The sequence below is a fragment of the Apis florea genome, unplaced genomic scaffold (assembly GCF_048593485.1).
Source record: "Apis florea isolate Af1SG1 unplaced genomic scaffold, ASM4859348v1 contig_3587_pilon, whole genome shotgun sequence".
Taxonomy (NCBI): domain Eukaryota; kingdom Metazoa; phylum Arthropoda; class Insecta; order Hymenoptera; family Apidae; genus Apis; species Apis florea.
The window spans coordinates 1419336-1444432 of NW_028256789.1; the positions used below are offsets into that span (position 1 = coordinate 1419336).

The 25097-nt window shown below is 44.8% G+C and overlaps 1 protein-coding gene across 13 annotated transcripts in view; it reads left to right on the plus strand.

Annotated features, from left to right (window-relative positions):
- LOC100869665 (protein abrupt) overlaps positions 1-22923 on the plus strand; it is a 58287-nt gene extending 35364 nt beyond the window's left edge. For 9 of the 13 annotated variants that reach the window (XM_086914409.1, XM_086914414.1, XM_086914410.1 and 6 more), the window contains exons 4-8: positions 2516-2746; positions 2828-3034; positions 3074-3260; positions 3489-3542; positions 21841-22923. In XM_086914409.1, the coding sequence (XP_086770535.1) occupies positions 2516-2746; positions 2828-3034; positions 3074-3260; positions 3489-3542; positions 21841-22847 (1686 nt within the window). In that variant the 3' untranslated portion in view covers positions 22848-22923. Of the gene's footprint in view, positions 1-2515; positions 2747-2827; positions 3035-3073; positions 3261-3488; positions 3543-4576; positions 5636-18920; positions 19017-21840 lie in introns of those variants that run through there. The other 4 variants (XM_086914418.1, XM_031915746.2, XM_031915743.2 and 1 more) reach the window with 2 other exon arrangements.
- Positions 22924-25097: the final 2174 nt, after the last annotated feature.

Sequence of the window (25097 nt, forward strand, 5' to 3'; positions counted from 1 at the left end):
GTCTAATTACGTTCGATTCAATTTCGACATTACGTTTCGACGAGAATTAATATCTTAAGGGGAGACCTTATTATTAAATCGTGTTTTAAATAATCTCACGATTTTTTCGTTTTAAACTTTATCGAATCGTTCGAGAACGAGATCGTTCGGCGAAGATAAAAATTTAACTCGATCTCTCTAAACTAAATTTCTGCCCACGAACACTTGATAAATTCGATAATAATTTTATCAAATTTATATCCTCAACTTTCCTCACCTCCTCAACTGTGCAAAAATTTAAATGTACCAAATATATATATATATAAAAAGAACCTATTAAAAAAAGTAAGGAAAGATAATATTTTCGCAACAATCGTTGAAAAACCAAACGTGTCTCGTGTACGACGCACGAGCGTCCATACAATTAATTATTGACCCGTTTTAATCGCGTTAGGTCTAATTAGCGGGGAGAGGGAGTCCGTCTCAAAGTTGTTAATTAAATTGGTTAATGCGATAAAGGAGTCCATAGCGGAGTTCTCTCCGTTCCCTTTCTCTTCCCGCCTCTTTCGCCCCCTTTTCCGTTTCTACATATCGGTGTCTTCTTTGTGTATTCCGCCCGCGCGGAAATGCGCCGCGAAACGTAGACCAGAGATACTTTCATCCACGGCGATTATTTCAATTATAGCAGCTCGGGCTCACGATCAGGCCGAGAGCCCTCTCCTTCCTTCGTTGTGTGCAGTTCACAGGGAATATCCGCGGCGTGACGACGAGTAATGCACGAGTAGATGTTTATGCCGTCGCCACGGTCTATCGTAATCCTATTGAGGCGAGGCTGTTATAATATAAGAATTTCAATTGAAAGGATTACAATAAGTCGTGTAATTCCCGTATTCGTGTGCTTTTTGGTTAATGGAATTTTTCTTACGTAATATATGTATGTACGTATAATTTTCTCTGGTAGTAATTTTTAAAATAGAATCCTTTTCCGATATAGGTTTCTTGGCGAATAACGTTCCTCTTGTTTACGAAAATCGAGTGACTCAGTGACGAAGCGTTTTTGTACGCTTTTCCGTGGCGATTCTATTGATTTACAGCCAGTTTATTATAAGCTCGTCGCTTTTTTAATTTCTTCGTCTGTATAATTCTCGAAGCGTTAAAGTGGATCCCCGCCCTATTTTATTATCGATCTCTCCTCCTATATTTTTTTTCATCGTAATCGTAAATTTAAAAATAATATGAAAATACACATCGGGATTACGTCTGAGAAGAATTTATTTAGGTGTAGTCGGCATCAAATGTCACGGGTTAATGGGGCAAATATAATAAGGAATGCAGATTGATACCGCTTATACATCCAAGTTTCAGTTTTAACCCCACGTTCTCGATCCTTTCTACATCCGTCCATTGTGTCGAACAATTATAGAGCGAGAGATTAATCCCAGAAATCTTTATCCCAATTTCTAAATATAAAATATCCGAGAAATCGTTGGCACGACAAAAATTTCCAGAACGAATTCATATTCCTTTCACGCCAAACGTTTCGAACGTGCAAATAAAAAAAGGAAAAAGAAAAAAAACGACTAAATTTCAAAACGGGGATCGACAACGATCGATCGAGTTTCAACCGGTCGTTAGCTGTTACCTAAAACCTTGGAACGATTATAACGCGAGAGGGGAGGGGGATAAATCGATAGCGGCCTACTAAATAATAAATATTTTTTTCTCGCCCTCTTTTACCTTAGATTCGAAACCGGTGTCTTCGAACAAGATGTTCCCAACCTATTTCTCTCCTTCTCTCATCCCCTCTCGAATTCTCCGTCGCGGATCGACGACACCTCCGCCTCGAAATAACCGGTGGCAGCGTTGCCACGGGAAGCCCGGCAGTCATTAATTATAATTAATATCGGTGCCGATAATGGCAGCCGCCGCGGTCCATATATCGGTGGGGCACGGATCGGTGAGAACGCCTCTAACGTGTAACCGGCCGCTATATACGTCCGTATAAATTTCCATCTTCCATCGAGATGATGATCGTCGTCGATGTTACACGCCCGTACGAGTGGCGGTCAATTTGTAATAGTGGTAGTAAGTAATAGCAGCAGCTGTGGTAGCGGTAGCGATAGTAGCGCTGGACAATTTCGCTCGGTTGTTGTGTTGGCCATTGGAGGAAAAGGGATGGGATGAAAAACGGAAGTAGAAACGCGGAATAAAGGCGGATGGAGAAGAGGGAAAGAGATGGGCGTATAAGTCGGTCCGAGTCGCGTCGACTTAAAAGGTATCGACGACGTGGATTAAACGTTGCTCGTTATACGTGTCGTGGTTGTAAATCGTCCTTGTAAATCAATCGACTGGATCTGGCCGGGCTGAACGACCCGATAAATAGGATTAACCGATTTAACGCGGACGAGATTTCGCGACGAATCGATCATAATCAACGCTCTTGGATATCGCGCAATTAATTTTCGTCCGAGAAGGAAATACGTTTACAATATATATATATTATGTATATTCTCTTGGTTTTGTTGCACGGGAACAGGCCAATCCATGCCAGCATCCGATCGTGATACTGAGGGACGTCGCCTCGTCGGACATGGAGTCGTTGCTTCGCTTCATGTACCACGGAGAGGTGCACGTAGGTCAGGAACAGCTGGCCGCGTTCCTCAAGACGGCGCAGATGCTTCAGGTTCGAGGGTTGGCCGATGTGAACAGCGGCGCTGCCAAAATTCCTCCTCCCTCGTCCTCAGGCGGGAACAATGGCAGTGCGCCGGTAAATACGAGTTTCAACTTTCGAGATACCGATTTAAATTTGGACATTGTAATTGGACATTGGATTTTTCGGGGTTGACAGGCGACACCGCGCAATCCTTGGCAAGACAACGGCAGAGGAGAGTTGAACGAGAGCGGTCTGAGCCCACCACCAGAGAAGAGACCTAGAAGCTATAGCCCACCGTTGGGTAACCACGTGGAGCCGAAGACCGACCTTCAAGAATCGCTTTTGGGCCAGGCTCTGGCGGAGGGACCTACGATACACACGACACCCACGAACAACGTTCAGGTACGGAAAAGTCGAAACACTTTTTATTCGCGGGTGAAGAGGGATGATTTTTATCGGTTACAGGCGCAATCTACCGGCGAGGACTCGAATTCCATGTCGGACAACGAGGAGGAGATGTCGAATAACGACAGCATCCTGAACTCGGTGAAGACCGAGCCAAGCGACATCCTAAATGATTCTATGGAGCATCACCGTAATTCGTTTCCGGCGCTCTTGGGAATACCAGGTAATTTCATCGGAATTGCCCCTCGCTTCCTTTGTTTTTTCTTTTTTCTTTTTTTTTTCCCTTGATAAACTCTCACGTATCGTAACTCTTATCTCATCGACTCGATCGAAATTAATATTGAACGGGACCGATATATCGCATTGTATTTCCTATTTAGAGTCGATGACCGTCACAAATGAGACCCGTCACAGACAGGTTTGTGATTATGATCGTACTTGATACTTGCAGGACTGATACCAGGACCGTCCGGGATCCACGCGGCGAATCAGGATCCGAATTACGGTAAGTGATCAGAAACCAACGATTCGATTTTCGATTCGGTTTTATTACGTATTCGTAAGCCCAGACTATATAATATCCTCCCGTCGATTCCCTCAAGACTCTGGTCTCTCGTTGTTGCGTTGAATGCATGGAACTCTCGTACCTCTCACAACCCTGCAATCCCCTTGCCCAATTTACTCCTTTTGGAAAAAGAAAAAGGAAATGAATAAGAAAGAATAATTGTTGATAATGAAACGGAAAAAAAGAACAAAAAAAAAAAAAAAAAAAAAGAAACGAAACGGTGAGCAACAGCGTGTCGTAGAGCTACCGTCTCCGACGGCTCTTCGAGTTCGTTTGCCGGAATAATATCGATTTTCCTCCGCAAAAAATGGCCTGCGATCATTAGAAACGGTATCGTTAGGGTTGCCATGCAAAAGAAAGACTCGATTCTTTTTTTTCAATAATCTCGAATCCTTTGAACGACCCTTCTTCTAGCTAAGGCTAATCGGTCGGCGAGGTACGAATTCGATCGACTGTTTAGAAAACTGTTAATGGAAAATAGAAAAAAAAATAATAATGATAAATAAATAAATAAAAATGACGTGAGGGTGGAGGTACGGAAATGGCAACGAAGAAGGACAAAGTACACACGTTACCACATTCAACGAACAGATATAAATAAAAAAAAAAACCTGACGAAACAAAATTAACACATATAAATGTGAAATATTAAACAATTGAAATTAAAAGAGTGCGACAAAAAACATTTTGACAAAATACAATCTACGATTCGATCATAAATATTCAGGGAATTAAACAAACAACACGCAATTGGGGGAGGGAAAACAGTGTAACAGAAATATAAGAGGAAAAAAAAATAAATATAAATAAATAAGCAGAAATAAAGCAAACCAAAAAAAAAAAAAAGAATATCAAATATAAACGAACAGAATTGAAAACGAAGGGCTGTGGGAGGACAGAAAAAAAAAAAATTGAATAGTGTTTAAGGGATCGTACGAGGTTGGCTGAGGACTGACATTGGCTGGTGGTTCCAGGGCGATGGCAGCCCTCTGGAGGAGACGGTTCAAGCTCGAGTTCCGGTTGGTTGCCGGGTACGTCCTCCACGAGGAACGAGCACGCCGGGTCTGGAACTTACCAGAGCGGAGTTCACAACTCGAAAGGTCAGGATCTGTCGTCTCTGCTCCAGCAGCATCACCATCACCATCACCTCCACGCCACCAGCCAAGCGTCGCAGCAACACGCCCTAAATGCCCTGAACTCGCTCAACTCCCTGAATACCGAGCAGCTGTCGATCATGCATCAAAAGTTGCAGAACAATCTGCAAACGTTGCAGCAACAACAACAAACAGCGTCCGCGAAAAACGAACTGAATCTGATGCTTCAATCGTGCGCCAAGGAGAAGATTCAAGAGAGCATGGCGTTGTTCCATCAACAGACCCATCAACAGCGTCGGTTCCACCAGCAGACCGACAATTCCGCGAGCCAATCCGGCAAACCAAAGTGTCCGGAATGCGGCAAAATCTATTCGAACAATTCGAATCTGAAGCAGCACATCGTGAACGTGCACACGGTTCAAACGGAGTACGTCTCGTGTCACGTGTGCAGCAAGCAGTTCAAGACGAAACAATACCTCCAGATACATCTGTTGTCGATGCACGGTATCCGGAAACGGAAGAGCTACCCGTTGTATCAGATGCAGACACAGATGCAACAACAACAACAGCAATCGTCGGGCGGCCAAGTGTCCGGCGGTCAGCAGCAATCGCAACAGCAATATCCGGCTCCCGAGAGATGGTCCGGAGGAGAGGACAAACAGTGATCGAAACGCGTGTCTCGTGTATCGTTGATCGATCGAAGAACCACGCCAGAGACACGTGTGCCTCCCTTGGACCACGTATATATATATAGGGGTGAAAAAGGGAATAGAGAGGGTCGATGAGAGTGGATGCTGGTAATCTGTAATAAGTTGGCCCTGAGCGACTCTGATAGATAGCTCGCTTAATTATTTGGGATTAAGACAACTACGACCTCGCAATAATGTTTGTAGTAGATTTTATTGTACATACGCGAATCGCATGCGTGCGCATAGGGAAGTAAGTATTTTTCGCGTGAAACGTTACACAGATAGTTTATTTTATTTTTCTTCCTTTTTCTTCCCCGGTTTTTCTTCTCCGCGTGTTTTTTTTTTTTGCCTCTCTCTGCCCCCTCCTTCTTTTTTCTTTTTCTTTTTCTTCTTTCTTTTTTTTTTTTTTTTTTTTTTAATTCCTTTTGATAGTTAGGATAAAAGAACGGAGGTGGCGATAGGCAAGGGGAGGGTGAAAGAAGAGGGTGCTGATACGAGGATTGGCCGACCTATTTTCGTATTGTACCGCAGTGCGCAGCCAATCCTTCGAGGCAGCGATAAGTAAGCCCCCCCGCGATTGGCCAGCGGAGACTTCTTGAATTTCTCGCCGGAATTCTTATCAGTATAAATAGTAGGTGAGGAAGAAAGAAGGATGCGTCAGCCTCGTTTCTTCGAAAAGAGAGTCATTCACGGGAAAACGTCGATAGGGTTGTATTCACCCCTTTTTTGAGGATTCGCGGTCTTTTAAGGGGAACCGAGGAACGGACGGGCATTTCTAAAGGAATAGCTGAACCGATGAAAATAACCTTTCTAATGGAACCGAATCTTATCCTGAATATTTCTCTCCCTCTCCTCCTTTTCCTCTTTCTTCTCCTTTTTTTTCCTCCCCCTTTTTTTTCTCTCTCTCGAAACGAATCAAATTTTCCTCCTCCTTAATGCAAAATCCCCGACGAGGCTGCAATTAGATCGACCGAATTGCCGAGGTGTATTTTTACAAAGGAAAAAAACGGGGCGAATTATTTCGAACGTTTCGTGGCGTTGATGAAACGAATTTGGGGCGTAATATTCGTTTGTCTTTTAGCGAGTATCTCCAGGATGCTTTTAAAATATTGACACGCATAGCTAAAACTGGTAGCCAGAAACACGGAGGCGCGTTTCATTTGCTCTCTGTCGCTTTCTCATCTTGACGCGTCGCATTTCGCCGCGACCGATATATATATACACACACACACACACACACACGATACGTTTGAACGTGTGCGTTTGAGTGCAACATTGTGCACCACCACCACCACCACCACCATCACCATCAACACACGTCGAACGTGCCCGCGCACATTTAGGCACACGGAATTACGAGGGCAGAAAGAGATAGACCGGGTTGTATTGATCTCGAGGATTCAACAAACAGCACCTAGTGCCTCCCGCTCCTTCCTCTCTAACTTCACCTTACTCCTCCACCCTCCACCTCACCCCTATCTCTCGCTTCGTTCTCCACGTATTTCATAGGATTCCGCTTGTCTTCTGGACGGAGTTCGACCCCTCTAATACCCTCATATTCGATCATAGTTTCTCTTCTTATCCTATAGTTTCTTTTTCTGTTTCTTTTCTTCGTTCGTCCTAAAATTATAATCGCGAAATTATGCGTATCCGGGTAATATTATCTATTATTTCAATATCATCCCCGATATTCGAATCGTCTTGGCAATTATACGTTATTTGGACGGTTATTCATGCGTGGCGTCAGTGTCATCTTGTCAACTTTATTCGTCTATTCTTTTTCATTCCCATTCCGCAATTAGATTTAGAACGGTAATCGTAAAGTTATACGATTATTATTATATTTCGTAATATGATAGATAGTATAGGATATATCGCGTAATCTTGATGCAATATCACGCGAGACGTTGAAGAATCAAAGAGTAAATGGATCTACGCCACTCACGGATCGAATTGTCTATCGTTTAGGTTGCACGGTGTCAGTGTCGGACCAGAGTTTTTCGAGGGTAAAGAGAGGAAAGTTGCAGGAGGACACGCGATACTCGGCCCTAGTGAGCGTAGGCCACGCGATGCCTAATACACGATCAGCCTACAACCCCCATTGGGAACCCCTGGCAAAACAAACCCTGCCTGGCTTATCCAATTCCACGGCATTTCCACGAATCTCTTCCATCTCTTGTCCGTGCTACCCAACCCTGACGCTCGTAGTTCCGACGTAAATGGAGGTGGAGCATTTGTTTCAGCCACCCCTTTGTCCTCTTCCTCTCTCCCTCCCTTTCTTCTCTCTCTCTCTCTCTCTCTCTCTCTCTGTTCGTTCTCGTTTTCTCCGTTTTTACCATCAACCCGCAATCCCTGCCATTCAACCGGTTGGATCGTCTTGTTCTTATTTCCTTGGCGTGAAACTGCGTCACCTTTGAGAGCTACCAAGCTCTAAAAGCACTCGCCGCCTCTGGTTTCACAGACAGGGCGAGGAAATGGTTTTACTTCCTCCTGTCGCCGAAGGTGATGGCCTGATGGTAACATATGTCTTTCTTTCCTTGTCTTTTTTTTGTGAGATGAGTGTTTTTTCTTTTTTCTTTTCTTTTTTTTTTTTAACGTTTGGTATATGGAATTACTTATAAATTTAGTAATTTTCATAAATCAAACGGTGTTTTGGTTTTGAATTAATTAGCGAATGGTTCGAGAAAGGAATTTATAAAATTTTTCTATTTTCTTTCTTCTTTAATTTTATTTAATTTCTTCTTCTTCTTCTTTTTCTTTCCCCCCCCCCCTCCCCCTCCTCCTCTAATCTAATTTTTTCTCATCATCAAACGCAGGAAATCTTAGAGGACACTGGCGAAATCGACTCTCCATTTTCCGCTCTTCACAGATTAGAGTCATCTATCACCCGGATTCGATCCGGATAACCGTTCGTTTCGGACCTAGCCAGATTTTTATCTTACCTGATAAGTCTCCCCGATAAAAAACGTTGGCGTGCCTGTTCCACCGTTTCACCAAACTTCCTCCTCCTCGTGTACGCGATAACCTTCGACGTATATATTGGGGGAGAAGTTTTGGAAGAGTGATGATTACGATAGAAATTGCAAAGGAAAGTATAAAAGTCGATCGCGTGATTATCGCGTCCAAGGAAAGAATGAAAGATCTGCCCGTTTGCGTCACGCGTGTCACGTAGTCGGGGCAACTTTGCGGGAAATAACTTTCTTCCTTCTTTAATTCCGCGCAGTTGTGTCACTTCTCCCTTCTTTGTGCACCGCTCGGAATACAGATTCCTCCTCCATTGGCCGAGAGAGCCCTAAGGGGTGGCGTTAAAACTTCCAAAGAGAAAGAATAAAAAAGAAAAGGAAAGAAGGAAAGAAAGAAAGAAAGAAAGGAAGGAAGGAAGGAAGGAAGGAAGGAACCTCGAACAAATAACACGCGAAGGTATGATCGATTAAGTAAGTATAATGTGGGGGGTTGGAAAGTGGTTAGAGAAGGGCAAAGTGGAAGAGACAAAGAGAGGAGAGGAAGAACAGGAAATGAGATGGGATGTAAGGATATTGTGGCCCACTTCGGCGATCAGATACAACGAGGCTTTAGGGTTGGTGGAAAAAAAGATGGCCACTCATAGGGAGGGGAGGGGGGAGGGGCAGGGTAGATCGGTCGAGGAATAAAAATGGGATTTCGTACGATAAGCGGCCACGTATACCACGTCGAGTTCAAATGTTTGCTCGGTGGATTTCTCTTTTTCTTTTTTTTTCTTTTTTTTTCTCCCCCTTCTCTTTACCTCGTCGTTGTGTATTTTTTGGTCATTTTGCTACTCTTTTTTTTTTTTTTTTTTCCTCCACTTCCCAAGGTCCACCTTATCCCGATTTCCCGCTGGTCCTTCTCCTTTTCTTGTCTCCTTAATGTTCCGGAATCCCTTTTTTTTTTTCCCTCGCTCTCATCCTCGTGGCATCCACGTGTTGGCGGCGCGCGCGAGGGGAAGAAAGGATCGACCGAAGCGAAGGGCGGTTCATCCGATATTGCGTCGCCCGGACAAATGACAATTGCAATTCCCTTTTGGAATCTATCGCATTAGTCTTCTGTCCGGACGGCGATTCTTTAGATCGTTGCGTGAAATTACCTGTCCTTATCCTTATCGTTCGTTTTTTTTTTCTTTTCAAGGTAGAAAGATCGATCGGTAAATTTTTTATTATCGATAATGTTGTTATTTTATCTAAATTTTATTATTAATTTATTTTATTTACGTGTTGTTTCCTCGTTTATTCGAGATTGACTAATTTCGACGTGTGTACGGGGAAGAAAAGTCGTCGACAGAAAATTGACAGGAGGCGCCATTAACGTGAAAAAGGATAGCCGTACGAAACTAGAGCGAAGAAGAGTCACGAAAGCTTTGACACATGCTATAAACCCGTTTAACTTCACGAGTTACGTGCCACAGACGTCGCCTCTCGAAATTACGAAAGTTTGGCTCGCCATCAAGAAAAAAAATGACGGACAAAGACTGCGCGCGGCTGGAACATGTGTGTCACACGCCGCTCCTTTTATCATTGTTTCTCTCTTGCACGATCCGTGATATCGTTTTCATTTCATCGATTATTTCCAGGTTAAATGGGAAAGAAAATGGATAATTCTTGTTTGGATTTCGTAACGTAGAAAATTTCGTAACGCAGAAAAAGAAGTAGAAAAATATCGTGGAGTTAATTAAAGGATCTAAACCATCCTTTCTTGCATCGAGCAACGAGCGTCTTAATTAAATAACTCTGTAATTAACGATTCGCGTTATTTTTTTTTTTTTTTTTTTTAATTTGCCAATACGACACGTACCACTCAATTTAAATTTTCCAATTTCTGAGGAACATAGAACAGAATTCGTCTACTATATGCAGGAATACTAGACTTGTTCCGGCCGGAGAGTATCGATTGTTCCGCGTCGAACGTAGAGGAACGATAGAACGAGATTGGGTTTCACGGTTGCAGCAACGACGGATGGGGTGGTGGTGCAGCACACTTTAGCAGGAAGATTGATTAAGCTGCCGCAGCCACCGCCGCCCACGCGAGGTATATTAAAGACGTGACCCGACATAAAGGAGAACCCCCTTCGTCTTCAGCTACCATCCGTCTCTTTCTCCCCCTTCATCCACCCCTATCTTCTCTCTGACCACATTGATTTTCCACGCCACTCTCTCTACCTTACCCCTCTTTCTCTTTCTCCATCCCGTTCCATCGCATCACTTTCGTCTTCTTCTTCCTCTTCTTCTTCCTCCTCCTTCCTTTCTCCCCGGTAATTTTCTCCTCGCCGCAAACTCTCTTCTTGCCTCCTCCGCTTCCTCGCTCGCCCTTCCAACAAGTACAAACAAGTACGATGGAAGAAACGTTTTCTCGCGTTTCTCCTCCTCCTCCTCCTCCTCCTCCTTCTCCTCTCGTTGTTATCGTCGCCGAGCCACCACCGTGCTCCTCTATCTATCTATCTATCTATCGTTGTTTACTTTACTCGTAAGCTCGAGCCAACACTCGAAGAAGAAAGAGGAACAGAGGAGAGCCAGCGAGCGACCGACCGGAATTCTTCCTCGTCTTCCCTTCGAGCTTTGCAAGTTTGATTGAATTCCACGACGAGTGGCCGGTATCAGGAAATGGACAAATGGTTGATTCGAGCTCTGTGTTCCACCTTCCCCTCCCTCTCTCTCTCTTTCTCTCTCCGCAAAGTCTTTTTTCCCTTCTTCTTTCCATCAGACGTCCGCTAGATAGAAAGCTTTTAGCCTTTCCTATCCGTGTTTCGAGCCCAGCCTCGAATCGGGGGTTATTTTCGGTTCTCACGTTCGCCGGTAGGGATTAGAGAGGACGCGAGAGATTACAGAGTTTCGTTATTGCCGCGCTAAATGTTCGCCCCCGTTGTAGTCACTGAATTAAACCGGGGAGATAGAGCTTTTATTAAAAGCACGCGCGACGCTTCAATTTTAAAACCGTGGCGCGGATAGGCGTGTTCGAAATTAAAATAAAGGTTGGAAAATAAAACGGCAGCGGGGAGGAAAGGTCAAGGGTGATGGAGATGGCGGAACGAATGGGATATATATATATATATATTTCATCCTTCCTCCATTATTTCACACGTTCTATTTCTCATTTTCTACCTTCGTTATATTTATTATACTCTTCCTCGAACTTTTCCGTTGTCCACGTTGTCAAGAATTTTCTACGCCGCATAGAATCGTATTTTTCACTTTCCTCCGAAACGATTCATCAATTTTCGACCGAAGGCACTACCCCCGACCGTGTCCCCTCTTCTTTCTTTCTTTTTCCTCCTCCACCTTCTTCTTCGTATCTATATAACCGTCAACCTCTCGTCGGATTTGGGATATTCATTTTCCTTGAAATTCCCGCTGGGAAGAGATTTCGAAGAGATTTTGTCCTCTTAAACAGTTACTTTCCACGCTCCTCACGTGAAATTGATCAGCCAGCATAATAATTCATCTATTTCCACTCGATATAGAGATAATCGTGTTCCGCGAGACGCTCTGACTCTTTCATCCTTAACGATTAAACGACTATCTCCAAAAAAAAAAAAAAAGAAGAAAAATCGACCATCTCGTCCCCTTCGATAAATACATTCGAATTAGTCGATTTCCTATCCGGTGAAGATTCACGGCGACGCAACAAATGTCCTCTAAAAATACGAAGAAATGGGAACAGTCGCGCTCTGCGAAGTCGGTTGAACGACGCGCAAAAGCCATCGGATGGTTTTCATGAACGAGAGAGAAAGAGAGAGAGAGAGAGAGAGAGCGAGAGACGAGTTGTGAGAAGGCGAGAGACGGTTACGAGGGCAGCAGTGGAGAGCGGGACGAGGGAGGAGGGGTTGAAGTGAGAGTGAGAGAGGTGGAAGAGAGAAAGGGAGAGGGAGCGAGAGAGAGAGAGAGAGAGAGAGAGAGAGAGAGTAAGACAAGAAGAAAAAGGGGAAGAGAGAGTGAGAGGATGAGAGAAAGAGGAAGAGAGAGAGAGAGAAGAGAGAGAGAGAGAGGCCGCGCTTCCCCCGAGGGTCCTGGGATCGATCCCTGTGCAATTTCCCGCACATGTCCGCATTGATCTGCCCTCACTTGCCCCCGGCGCCCACCCTTGCCACACTGAACCACCGCCACCCCCACTGACGCCGTCACTGACGCCGCTGCCGCCACCACCAACCACCCTTAGCTTCTTCGGGATCCCCACGATCGTCCAAACACCCCGTCTCTCACGCCGTTCACTGTCCAAAGTCTGTTTGGAACTACTACTCGTACTACCTCCACCCCGGATATTCGACCAACCCCCTTATAGTTTCCCAGTAACGTGCCTTAGGAAAGGGAGAGGACGTGCCTTGCTCGTAGACACGCGCGTCTTGTCACGCGTCACACGCGATACGCCTCGCGGGCGAACACGATTTTTCAATTTGAGGGAAAAAAGAGAAAAGAAAGAAAGAAAGAAAAAAAGAAAGGTGGAAGGGTGAGCGGGTTGTTGCGCGCGTTGGCTTCGCTCCCCGTGATTGGCAGCTTCTTCCGCTCTTCCTCCCCATGGGGGAGGCGGTTGTCTATCTCGTCGAAAAGCGTGTCGCTTTTCAAATTTCCCCGTGTTGCCGCGACGACGTGGGAGATTAATTAAAAGAGCGACGAAAGGGAGGAAATACGTACAGCTAGTTCGACAGCGAGCTCGTGAATACGAATGGAGAGAAACACGGTTAAAACGAAAGGTTCGAGACGAGAGGACAAAAATTACTCGCTCTTCTTCTTCCCGTCGAATTTCCTCCCTTCTTTCCCTCTTTCTCTCTCTCTTCCTTTTTTTCCCTCCGCGAACCCTCGTAAAAAACTTAGGGCAACGAGGGGCGTCGCGATGGAAGTGGATGGAAGCGCACGAGGGCCACGAGGCAACGTTCGTAGGCAACAACGTGGCCTACCTAAATTAAACTTTTCTCCTCGTCCCTTCCTCTTCGCCCTACCATCCGTGCCCCCCATACATCAGCCTGTCATAAACCTAAGCCGTGCCAAGCCGCGTTCGATGTAACCGATCGTTAAACTTCGCTACCGGAAACCAGGTGTACCTTCCGACGGGAATAACCGTTCGAAGCAACTGAAAGGCGGGCGGGATGGATAAAGAGAGCGCGGGGTTATTGATCGCTTCGAAATTGCTTCGCTTCGCCAAGGAGATGTTAAACTAGGCCTATCGAAAAACTTCTGCTTTGCCCCGACTTCTGCTTTCCCGCGCCCGATTTCACTTACGGGAAACGTTACAGCGCGATGAAAATGAAGCGAGGGAAAGGAAAGATATATCTGGATACACGTTCCGGAAGAATGTTTCGTTACACGTGAACGTGTAATAATTTTCATACAAAATACTAGAAGATTTCGTCACTAGAAGAATTCGAGGCCAGTTGTTGTAACTCGATTGCAACGGGAGCATCGAAGCATCCGCGAAAGGGAAGACGGGTGATCTTCCCCTGATTAGTTCCCCGGGGAGCGAATGGCCGACATGATTGAAAGGATCCACGTTCTGTTCGCGTCAGAGAGAGAGAGAGGTCGAGATGTTTGCCGATACACAGAGGATTGGCCGCCGGTTTCTCGTCGATATCCGCGCGATCGCGTGGATCGACGTTTTCAAGATATTTCGTTGCGTAAGACGAGAGGCAGACGGCAAAGAAGTTTGCCGGAAAGTCGAAGACATCGATCTTCGGCTTCCCTTCAGCCAATCAGCGTGCCGACTGCTTCTTGAGAAGCGGCTCCTCGTTAATGCAGCGCAATTCGTCGGAGCGACGCTGCTAATGGACTGGCGCAATCATCCCAAGCTACTGAATCTCCTTTCTCGTCAACAGCATTCCTTCCTTCCTTCCTTCCTTCCGTCCTTCCTTTCTGCCTGCTTGCCTCGTCTAACCTCTGCTCCATTTTCTGCCTACGCTTCACAACTCTGTCACTTCCTGTTTCCTTCGCTCTTCTCTCGTCTTTGTCTTTTTCACTCCTCGTGTTCGGGTCTCTAACCACTTTGCCACTCTTTTCAGTTTTGCCTCTCTTTCCAAAGTTGTTCTTTTCGTTTCGTTGATTTTTCCACTCATCTTTCCTCGCCTCTTTTTCGTCAATTTCTTCCCTCGAAATTCTTTTTCTTTTTTTTTTTTCTTCTTTTTTATTCTCTTATTTTGCGTCCGTCATTATTTTCCATCTGTCTTTTGCTATTCTTCGTTTCTTCGTGTATTTCGTGGGATGTGTAGGTGGAGTGAATATATATATATATATATGGTGGGAGATGCTGGAGGAAGGTAAAAGTGAAACTTCTTAACGAGATCCTTTCGGCTCCCTTCTTTAGAAAGGATTTCTTTGGCTCGGTTTAGAAACATCCTGTACACAACCATCACGTGTCTCCGCTTCATTCCACTTTCGTGGTTCCTCCGATCGTTCATTCCGTTTCTACCCTCGTGCTCTCTCTTCCGGTTCGTCGTACCAACCTCATCCATTGCCATTCCTCCACGTTCTATCACTCTCTTCCGACCGATCGGCTCAGAGATCCGTTGTAATCAAGCGCGCTCGTGCCCCACGCTTCCTACCCCTCGATCGATCGAACTGGTACAATTACTCAACCGACTGTCTTACGTGATTCTAACAACAGACAAAAAAAAAAACTTTTGAGATTGTTCAACCGTTTCACTCTGTCCCCCTCACCCTTCCACGCCGATTCGTTGCGCGTTTCCTCGTCCATGAAAGATATATCGCGCCAACAATTTATTTTGACGAATAAAAATTCAAGCGGAATGAAAAACCACTGGAAAAAGGAAGAAAAATTATTATTCGTTTTTTTATTTTTTCGTCGGCCGATAGCTAGCGGCACGGTGAAAAGGATTCGACGGGTGGAATGCGCGGCGTGACCTTAATTCCACGCGGAACGCGATGTAGCCGATACGTAAATCATCGTTGAATACGGTTTTCCGGGTGTGTATGTTCGCGTAATTCTAACAAATCGGCTCGTCCCGACTGTAAATCAGAAGGCGGCGTGCCACATTCCCTTTATGCAGCTACCACGGCCGCTTTTTACCCGTCCACGGCTCCTTATATATCCGGGTTATATATTTCACGGGTAGGTGGTAAAAATTAATCCTTATCCCCATTTCTATTCGATTGGATTTGTCACGGAACAAACGACATTGCATTGTCGTAAATTAAACGCGAATAATCTTTTGGCGAATTCGTTATAATTTCGTTCAAATATTATTGAATGGTGGAAGTGGGGGGCGGGATCGAGAGGATGGCAGCAGCGAGCTTTATGGAAGACGATTTCGAAGGCGGATACCTACCTGTCACGCCGTGCCTGCACATCCTTCCCCTTTTACGTAATGAGACGTGCACGAAAGTGGGAGAGGCCTTTTGCTTAGAGATTCGTAGGAAAGATAGTCGTAACGAGGCGTAGAGGGTGGATCAATACGAGGGTTCTTACGTAGTTCGCCATCTCTCTCTCTTTCTCTCTCTATCTCCTCACTGTCTTCTCCTTTCTTCGTGTATCTCTCTCTCTCTCTCTCTCTCTCTCTCTCTCTCTCGTCTCATCCTTTCGTCTCTAACGACTCCACCCCTCTTGTCCTTCGTCTTCGCTTATCTTCTTCTTACATCTGAGACTCTCTTCTCTCTGAATTTTTTATTACTTTTTGTTTTTCTCTCTCTTTGTCTGCCTTCCCTGTCTTTCTCTCTCTTTTCTCTACTCTTCTATGCCTCTCTCTCTCTCTCTCTCTCTCTCTCTCTCTCTCTCTCTCTCTCTCTCTCTCTCTCTCTGTGGCGCCGAGAGCTTGAAATGCAAGAGGACGAAGGTGGCGACTTCTATCTTCCATCATCCAAGCTTCTGTCGAAGAAGCGCGACCAGGATGGGATTTCCGGGATGACCGTTTCCCGCGGGCGTCACCGCGGCGGATCGAATTTGAAAAGAGGAACGACAATCGAGAACAAAGGAAAGGGAATGATCGATGAGACATTATTTTGAGACAATCTCGAGGGATGGGATCGAGAGACGTGCGATTCAGCGCGATGATCGCGATAATATTTCACGAATCGAAATATCGAATTTTTGTTAAAATTCCGTCAATGGTTGACGGCTACAACATCATCAACGACATCAACAACAAGTACAACAACAACAACAACAACAACACACCAAACATCCTACAACCGGGCATGCCCTGAGAGTACGAGAGTAGCCTGCGTGCGTGTGTGTCCAGGTATGAGAATGCGTGTGCATGGAGTGCAACCTGTGTGCACGTGGCGGTGAAAAGAGAGAGAGAGAGAGAGAGAGAGAGAGAGAGAGAGAGAGAGAGAGAGAGAGAGAAAGGAAGAGGATAGATCGATCGGATACGATAGCGTGTGGCCCGAGGGTGCGGAGCATGACCGAGAGAGAAAGTGAGAAAACGGCACGACCGAGAGAGAGTAAGAGAAAGAGAGAGAGAGAGAGAGAGGGAGTGAGTAAGAAAGAGAAAAGGAACTCGTGTGAGAGGCTGGTCACGCGTGTGTGACTCCTGCGTGGGTGTGTGTCGGTGTAGAGAGAGAGAGAAAGAGAGAGAGAGAGAGAGGCTCAACGTGTGTGAATGTACGTAAGAAGGAGCGACTTGTGTACGATTGTACGCGTGAAGAGAAAGAGAGAAGAGTAAATGCGGCGGGCGGCAGTTAGAAAAAGAAGGAATGAACGACGGAGAGAAATAAGTCGTGAGTGCAAGGGAGAGTGAGAGAAGTGGGGAATGAAAAAATGAGCGAGCGAATGAGTATGTAAGTAAGATAGAGGAAGAAACAGAGAGATAGAGAGAGAGAGAAAGAGAGAGAGGGGAAGGGATGAGTGAAAAAGAAAGAAACGAAAGAGAGAGAAAGACGGACAGAATCAACTGACGGGCACGTCCTGGTTGTAGGATCGGTGATGCCGAAGAGGGAGGAAGCCGCGTTGGCGGCGGTGGCTGCGGCCGCCAACGAAACTACGGCAGCCGTGGAGAATTTCGCGAGACTCTACACGGCACTGCGCCACGACGATGCTAGGCCTCTCTGCCGTTACTGCGGCAGAAGCTACTCGTCACCGAGCAACCTTCGACAACACGTGAAAAATGTCCACTCGAATTGGCCGCCCCCGGAGACGTGGCCGCAGTGCAACGTGTGCGGGAAACGGTGCAAGACCAAGCATTACCTGATCAATCATCAGCTTCAGGCGCACGGGATACACCAACGGCCAAACCTGAACAATCCTAATCAGCAACAGCATCAGTCGCCCTCTTCGTCCTCCTCGTTGCCATGAGTACAATCCTCCTCGTGCTCCGCCATTCCCACGTCGTCGTCGTCGTCGTCGTCGAACACCACCCATGAGAAACGATCCGCGACCAGATGAAGTCGGGGGTCGTTCCCGCACGCCTCTCGTCGATACAGGATAGCCTTGTTCGGTATCGAAACGAATCCGAGTTCTCGGTCGGGTTATTTTCGAATTGGAATGGATCGGTGTATCCATATTCGCGATGAAAATTATTCGGGATCGATTCGATTTGGAATTGGAATTATCCTCGCGTTATTTTTACGAGAAGTGGAATATCGGAGAAAACTGGGCGAATCGTGTTATACCCGGTTATTTCTATTACACTATTTATACATCGTTGAAGAAAGTTGAAACGCGTGACGTCCGAAGCGTGTAATATCCTGTATCATCGAGATCACAATTCAGATATTCCTATTTTCTATAGAGTTTAAACGAGAAGATTAGCCGAGGCAGTGATCGGGAATTTCGTTCGCGAAAGAGGAATCGGATGATTTTATGTGACTGTAACCGAGGCAACGTTCCAGAAAGAGAGAGAGAGATTACAATACCGTATTTACGAAAGACAAGGTACATATATATAGGAGATATCCGTAATAAAATTTCCGGCAAGAAAGTAAGAAAAGAACAATCGCATGGCACGAAATATCTATTATCGAGTGGGACGCAATGTATTCGCTCGATCGTTTGCGCAATGATGGAAATGAGGTATTTTCCGAGTTATAACAAAGAACACACGCTTACACACCTCCTTCGCCACCTTCGAGCCAAAACGCGTGTCCAGTTCTTATCCTTGGAAATGTAATATCCGAAGAAGCGTCCGTGCTCAGCCACCCCACGCATACAAATATATACCACACAGAGAACATTCACAGAGAGAATCGAACGTTTCTGCCCCCCGCCCCTAATAATCTGGCACGTGAGATTCTGCCTGGACACGTTCAAGCATCTCTGCCGTACTAGTATTCGATTTACGCGATGATTGCACGAATTCCATGGAGTCCTCTGTCTGCCAATTGCGCGCGATATCGAGCAGAGAGAGAGCAATTAGCGATCCGTCGGATATATATATATATATATATATATACCGGTAACCGGTAACCATTTGCGGGAGATGTAACCTCCTCTCTAGATATTCCGCATGAATCAATGGGGATGTTGCGGGTGGGTGTAGGGTGGAACGCGTATTCGCGCGCTTTGGTACTCTCTGTTTTTATTAGGGGTTGGGTTTGAGTTTATGGTGGTGGTGGCTGGTGGTAACGTTGGTGTGGTGGTGGTTGCAGATCACGGGCTCGATGAGGCAGAGGGCGCGGCTTACCACCACCACCACAGCCATCACCAGCAACATCATCGGCATCGTCATCATCATCCACTATCCGTTCCTCCTCCTCACCACCATCATCATCAGGCGCTACAGGAAGACGAGCAGCAGCAGCAACAGCAACAGCAAGACCAGTCGACGACCACCGCGTCGACCACCAACACCACCACGACCAAGTATCAACGGAGCCCGGCCGACTACAGGCAACAGAAGATGATACGCGATCATCATCAACAGCACGGTTACAGGTGTCCCCTTTGTTGTAGGACGTTGCAGGACATCAGCACGATGAGGGCTCACTTGGAGCATCATTATCCGCGCGACTCGCCAACCTGTCCCGTTGCCTCGTGCGCGAAAACGTTCTCTCATCCCAACAGCGTGAGGAATCACATGCGTTTGAAGCATCCGGTGCAATGGGATCAGATAAAGACGCTCAGATGGACTTACGTCTGATAAACAGGCCGATGGATAATATTAATCCTAGGTTACGTTGGGTTACCTTGGACTCGCCATTTTTTTTTCTTTCTCTTTTCTCTTATCGGGATTTCTCTACTTTCCCCCCTTACTTATTTTTTTTTTCTTATCTCTTATCTCTTTCTTTCTCTTTCTTGCTTGGTTCTTCTTCTTCTTCTTCTTCTTCTTCTTCTTCTTCTTCTTCTTCTTCTTCTTCTCCTCCCTCATTCGTATTCTCTTCTTTCGTATGCTCGCGATTTTTTTCTTTTTCTTTCTTTTTTTTTTTTTGTTACATCCCCAATATAAAAGTTTCGCCGTTTATCGATTGCATATACACGTGTCTTGGTAGTGTGAGAGGGTGGAGGGCGCGTTTCAAGGAAAAATGTCTCGCGTGCCAGAGTTCGAAGGTATTGTATACCCGATATTGCGATCTTGGTTGAATGTAAGTATAACATCTAGGGGAGGAGGAGGGGAGGAGGGTTAAGAATGATTTCGGGACGAGTCTGCGCGCCTACGATGATCGGTCCTCTTTTAGTGCTTTATTATCGAGGCAATTGTCGCACAAGCACCCACCTCTCTTCCTTGACAATTAAACGAGAAGCGCACATCTTGTAAATATTCGGGAGATTATTATTATTATTATTATTATTATTATTATTATTATTATTATTATTATTATTATTATTACTATTAATATTATTACTATTATTATTATTATATATATATATACATAAAGAAAGAAAGAAAGAAAAGAAGGAATATATTATATATATATATATAAATATATATAAATATAAATAAATAGAGAGAGTATATATATATATATATAAAAAGAGTAAATCTATATATATATAGAAAGAGAGAGAGAGAGAGAGAAAGAGTTGATTTTGTATAAAAAGAAAATGTACGAAACAGTATTTCTAGTAGAGCCTGATTAATAAAGAAAAAAAAAACGTAAATAAATAAATAAATAAAAAAGTAATAAGAATGGATAAAACGGTAGTCACACCAATAGAGATCGTGTATTAATAAGATCGACGTTGATTATACGACTACGATAATGTAATAACGGTTAGGTTAACGTAATCTTAAACAAGAGAAAACAATGTTCCTCTAAAGCTGAGTAAGCCAGCCTTACGTTAACGAGCGTAGTTTTTAAGAAATGAGCGTAAAACACGAGAGTCGAAGAGAATTTCTTTTATTAGATTACGAGCGGAACGTTAATCGACCTTGTAATCGTAACAGCTAAAAAAAAAAAAAAAAAAAAAAAAGAAAAAAAGTACGAAACGATACGAAAATTGGAACCCGAAGATTTTACGCGCGAGAAAATAAAAAATAAAAAGTTGGACGTGTATCGAGATTAGTTTTGCGATGCTTCCGTAATCGTTATCCGAAGAAACGCGCCGCAATACGAATATTAATACGTATATTTACACGTAAACCCACACGCGTAGAGAAAAAAAAATATTATATATATTAAACAACAGACGAACATATGTAATGACATATGTATAACGTATATATAAGCGAAAACATTTGAAAAACGATCGACGAACAGATGAACAACAGATGAACAAGTCGATTCGAACAGCGCCTAGCCTTATTTTTCTACAATCTTCTGTTTTTTCGTCAGTATTCTCTAGGAATAGAAGAAGAATATATCCCGGACAGGTTAAGTTTTTTTCGACACACCGATAGTTACTAGAGGATACGCTGCGAATAAATTACGAGGAAATTATATAAATATATATATATATATATAAATATAAATACATATACGCGTGTGCACGAGTTGTTGGTTGCGCGAGTGATCGGTAATTCACGAGAAAGAAACGAATTTCTTATTCTCGATTATTCAACGGTTAGTCTCGATTACGATATTCTTTTATATGTATATATATATATATATTTTTTTTTCTTCTCGATAAACACGACACAAACGAGCCTCGATTTTTAGAAATTTGGTTGGAAAATGGAAATCGCTTTCACAAGCGACAGCTCGTGCCACGGACAATGTATAGAGCATCATACGCACTATTTTAGCAGATACTAGGGTACGTAAGATTATACGTAAGACACACGAAATAAAGTATATATACTATTTAAGTAATGCTTTGTACAATAAAAGGTATTCAAAGAAGATGACGTGGCTGATCAATGGACATCCATCTTTATTCGATTTACCGAAAGCCCGAAACGAGATTCTAAAACGTGAACGGAACGTGAAAAAGTTTTCATCTTTCCTTTGATTTGTTTTATCTTCTTTCGTTTCTAATCCAACTTTTTCTAGCTCTCTTCCCACGTGGTTTACCGTCCAGGACTTGCGCCGCCACCATCGGCCACCGCAAGCTCCTCGAAAAACGATAGAGGAAAACTTTCACTTCGGGAAACTCGCCTTCATCACCCTTTTGTTTGTCTTCTTTTTTCAGTCGCCCGCCGCGGCTTGGACATGATGCGGGTCCGCGCCACAGATCCACGCCCCTGCCCGAAATGCGGTAAGATCTATCGATCCGCCCACACATTGCGCACCCACCTGGAAGATAAGCACACGATCTGTCCGGGGTATCGTTGCGTGCTGTGCGGTACCGTGGCCAAGTCGAGGAACTCGTTGCACTCGCACATGTCGCGCCAACATCGAGGGATCAGCACCAAGGATCTACCGGTCCTGCCGATGCCCAGCCCGTTCGACCCCGAATTGGCGTCCCGTCTGTTGGCCAAAGCAGGTGTCAAGGTGAGTCCCGCCGAGTTGCGGGCCCGTGCCAGCCCCACGGGCCCGAGAAGGGGCGACATGAGGCTCGAGATACCACGAGGGGGCGCCCCGTCCGAGGCTGGGAGCAGCATCTGCGGCGGAGACGATCCGGAGGACCTCACTTTGCCGCTCAGCCTCAGGTATGGATCGCCCACGCCCAACAACAACACCGTGATCACGAAAGTGAGCGGCAGCGGCAACAACAACGGCGCCGGAACCGCCAAGAACTCGACCACCACCGCGATAGCGGCCAAGTCTTTGGACACGTTGCACGGCAGCCGCGAGCCGAACACGGCGCCCCTTCACCCGCCCGGCCATCTCCATCCGAGCCATCACAACGCCAGCGCGACGGGATCAGCTATCCTCGATACGTATTTGCAATTTATCGCGGAGAATTCCGGTTTGACGACGATGGGCCTTAGCCCCGAACAAGCTGCCGCTGTTGCGGCGGCACACGCGGCCAAGATGGCGCACATGAGCGCCATGGACAAGCTGGGCGGTCGTGGGATCGAGGATTATCCCATGATCGGCCGGGACGAGGGTCGGGGGCCCGGCGTGGTGCACGAGGATCGGCAGGACGCGATGCAGGACAGGCACGTTGGATTGTTGGACGAGGGGGAGTCGTCGGGGGGCGAAGAGGACGATTTCAGCGAGAACGAGGAGCCGGAAATCGTTAAAGCCGAATAGGTGGCACGGGAATCTGCCACCATGTAGTTTGTTGTGTAACGAGTGAGAACCCGATTATTAGGAAGCGCTTTGGAGAGACGCGTTTTTTGGGGGGGAAGGGGAAGGGGGAAGGGGAAAAGGGGGGGAGGGGTCCGATTGGATCTAGGCGCGTTCCCTTCGCTCGCAGTCAAATCCATCCACTACCTCAGTAGAGACTTGTCCCTGTTTTCTTTTCGTTGCGGGAGAATAGAATTTTTGTTTTTTTTTCTTTTTTTTTTTTTTTTTTTTTTTTGTTTTTCCAAAGAAAAGATGAAGAAAGAAGATGAAACGAAGTCATGACATACACACACACACACACGCGCGCGCGCACGCACGCACACATACACACACATGTATTATTTCACATTATTTTACATTTATATATTCCGGGCCGATTCCGATCGGAGAAACGAATCCCTCCTTCGTTACACTCGGAGAAACGGATCAGGAATTTCCGTTTTCCCTTTTACTTTATCAACACGATACATACACAAACATACACACGCACGCACGCACGCACATATATTCACTCTATCACACATCATGTAAACACGTGTATATGCGCGTATACAGTTTTTACCCCAGTTTAAAATATTCCATCTGTCTACCTCAGTGAACCACGATAAACGATAAGTGATAGGACAGACCAAGACGAATCTCACGGACGACGATGATGATGTTTCGGGGAGAGGAGAGATCAGAATCAGAGAGACGAAAAGATGATATGATATCGCCATGGCTATTCTTCGCATGAATTTTTACTCATTTATGAAAAATGATTTGTGAATACGAAAGAACGATATTATATCGCGAGCGACAGACATCGTTCAACCGGTTCCAACCGGTGCTTTCACGGTCTCGTCGAAGCGATGAATTCGTTCGTTGAAAAAAAAAAAAAAAAACGAGAGATTGCCCTAGCGAATCGACGAAACCTAGACGACGAGGATGCTAGACGATCAATTGTTCGATTCTTTTTATTTTCTAAAACGCTGTTTGAGAGAAAGAGGGAGAGAGAGAGAGAGAGAGAGAGAGAGAGAAACAGAGAGAGTGAAAGAGAGGGAGAGAAAGAGAGAGAGAGAGAGAGAAAAGAGAAAACGGTGACCGTCGCGTATATGCACGCGACTCCCGAAAAGATATTATTATTATTATTATATTATATTATATTATTATTATTATATATAAATGTTGAGGAAAAATATATATTGTCTAGATTTATAGAGAAGTTAGTATACCACGACACGTACGTACGTACGTACACAATACGAATAACAAAAAAAAAAAAAAAAATAACGATAATAATTGAAGAGAAAAGGACGCGTTCAAGATAACGAGTAGAATGGTGTAGCGCTAGGGTTTAGCACCCTCTGTATTTTTTAGACGCGTGCATCTTTTCAAGGTATACACTCACTTACAGACGCGAATACACGGCATTACGTACATTAGAGTACACACGCAACATACAGACACACACAGTACCATTTTTCACACATGGTTGTACGTCACATGTGCACGTACACACACGAGAGAGAGAGAGAAAGAGAGAGAGAGAAACAGAGAAATTATATTTCCGCGCTTGATTTGAATTCGCGCGCGAATCAATTACGTACGGTCGTGTCTCGTCAAGAGTGTCGCTTTAGAATCGCGACGATTATTACGATTGTTAATTGTCTACTCGTTTTATCGGTAGGGAAAGAAAGGCGGGATATGTGAAGCCGTAAAAGCCGGGTAATCCCATCGTGTCGATCAATGAAATATTCTCGTTGATTCTCGTTTCTTCGTCTGTAAACTTAGGTTAGAATGGTGAATATTCGAACGAAGAAGTTGGCTAGTTTTCTTCAGACCAGCAAGGAGGGGATATAATTGTTAATTATAAAAACGATAAAAAAAACGTGATAAAATAGAATCTCGTGTTAGGATTCGAGAGATGGTCGAGACGATGCGTTCTACTCGGTTCTGGAAAATGGAATTAGGCGAAGTAGCGCGCGAAACTACGAAAAAGAAAAAAAAAAGGCCTCGACTCGAGTGAATCGATTTACCTTATTCTTGTCGTTCCTTTTTTTTTTTTTTTTTTTTTTTTTTTTTACCCTCTTTCATAATTTTTCATTCTTCCATAGAAAATCCGTCGAATTAATCGAAATGGAAAAAGAAATCCATCCCCTAAGGGCTTGCCATGACTTTTCTTAGTACTTAAGTTATTTACTTCGATCAATTTCTCTTGAAGGGAACGACACG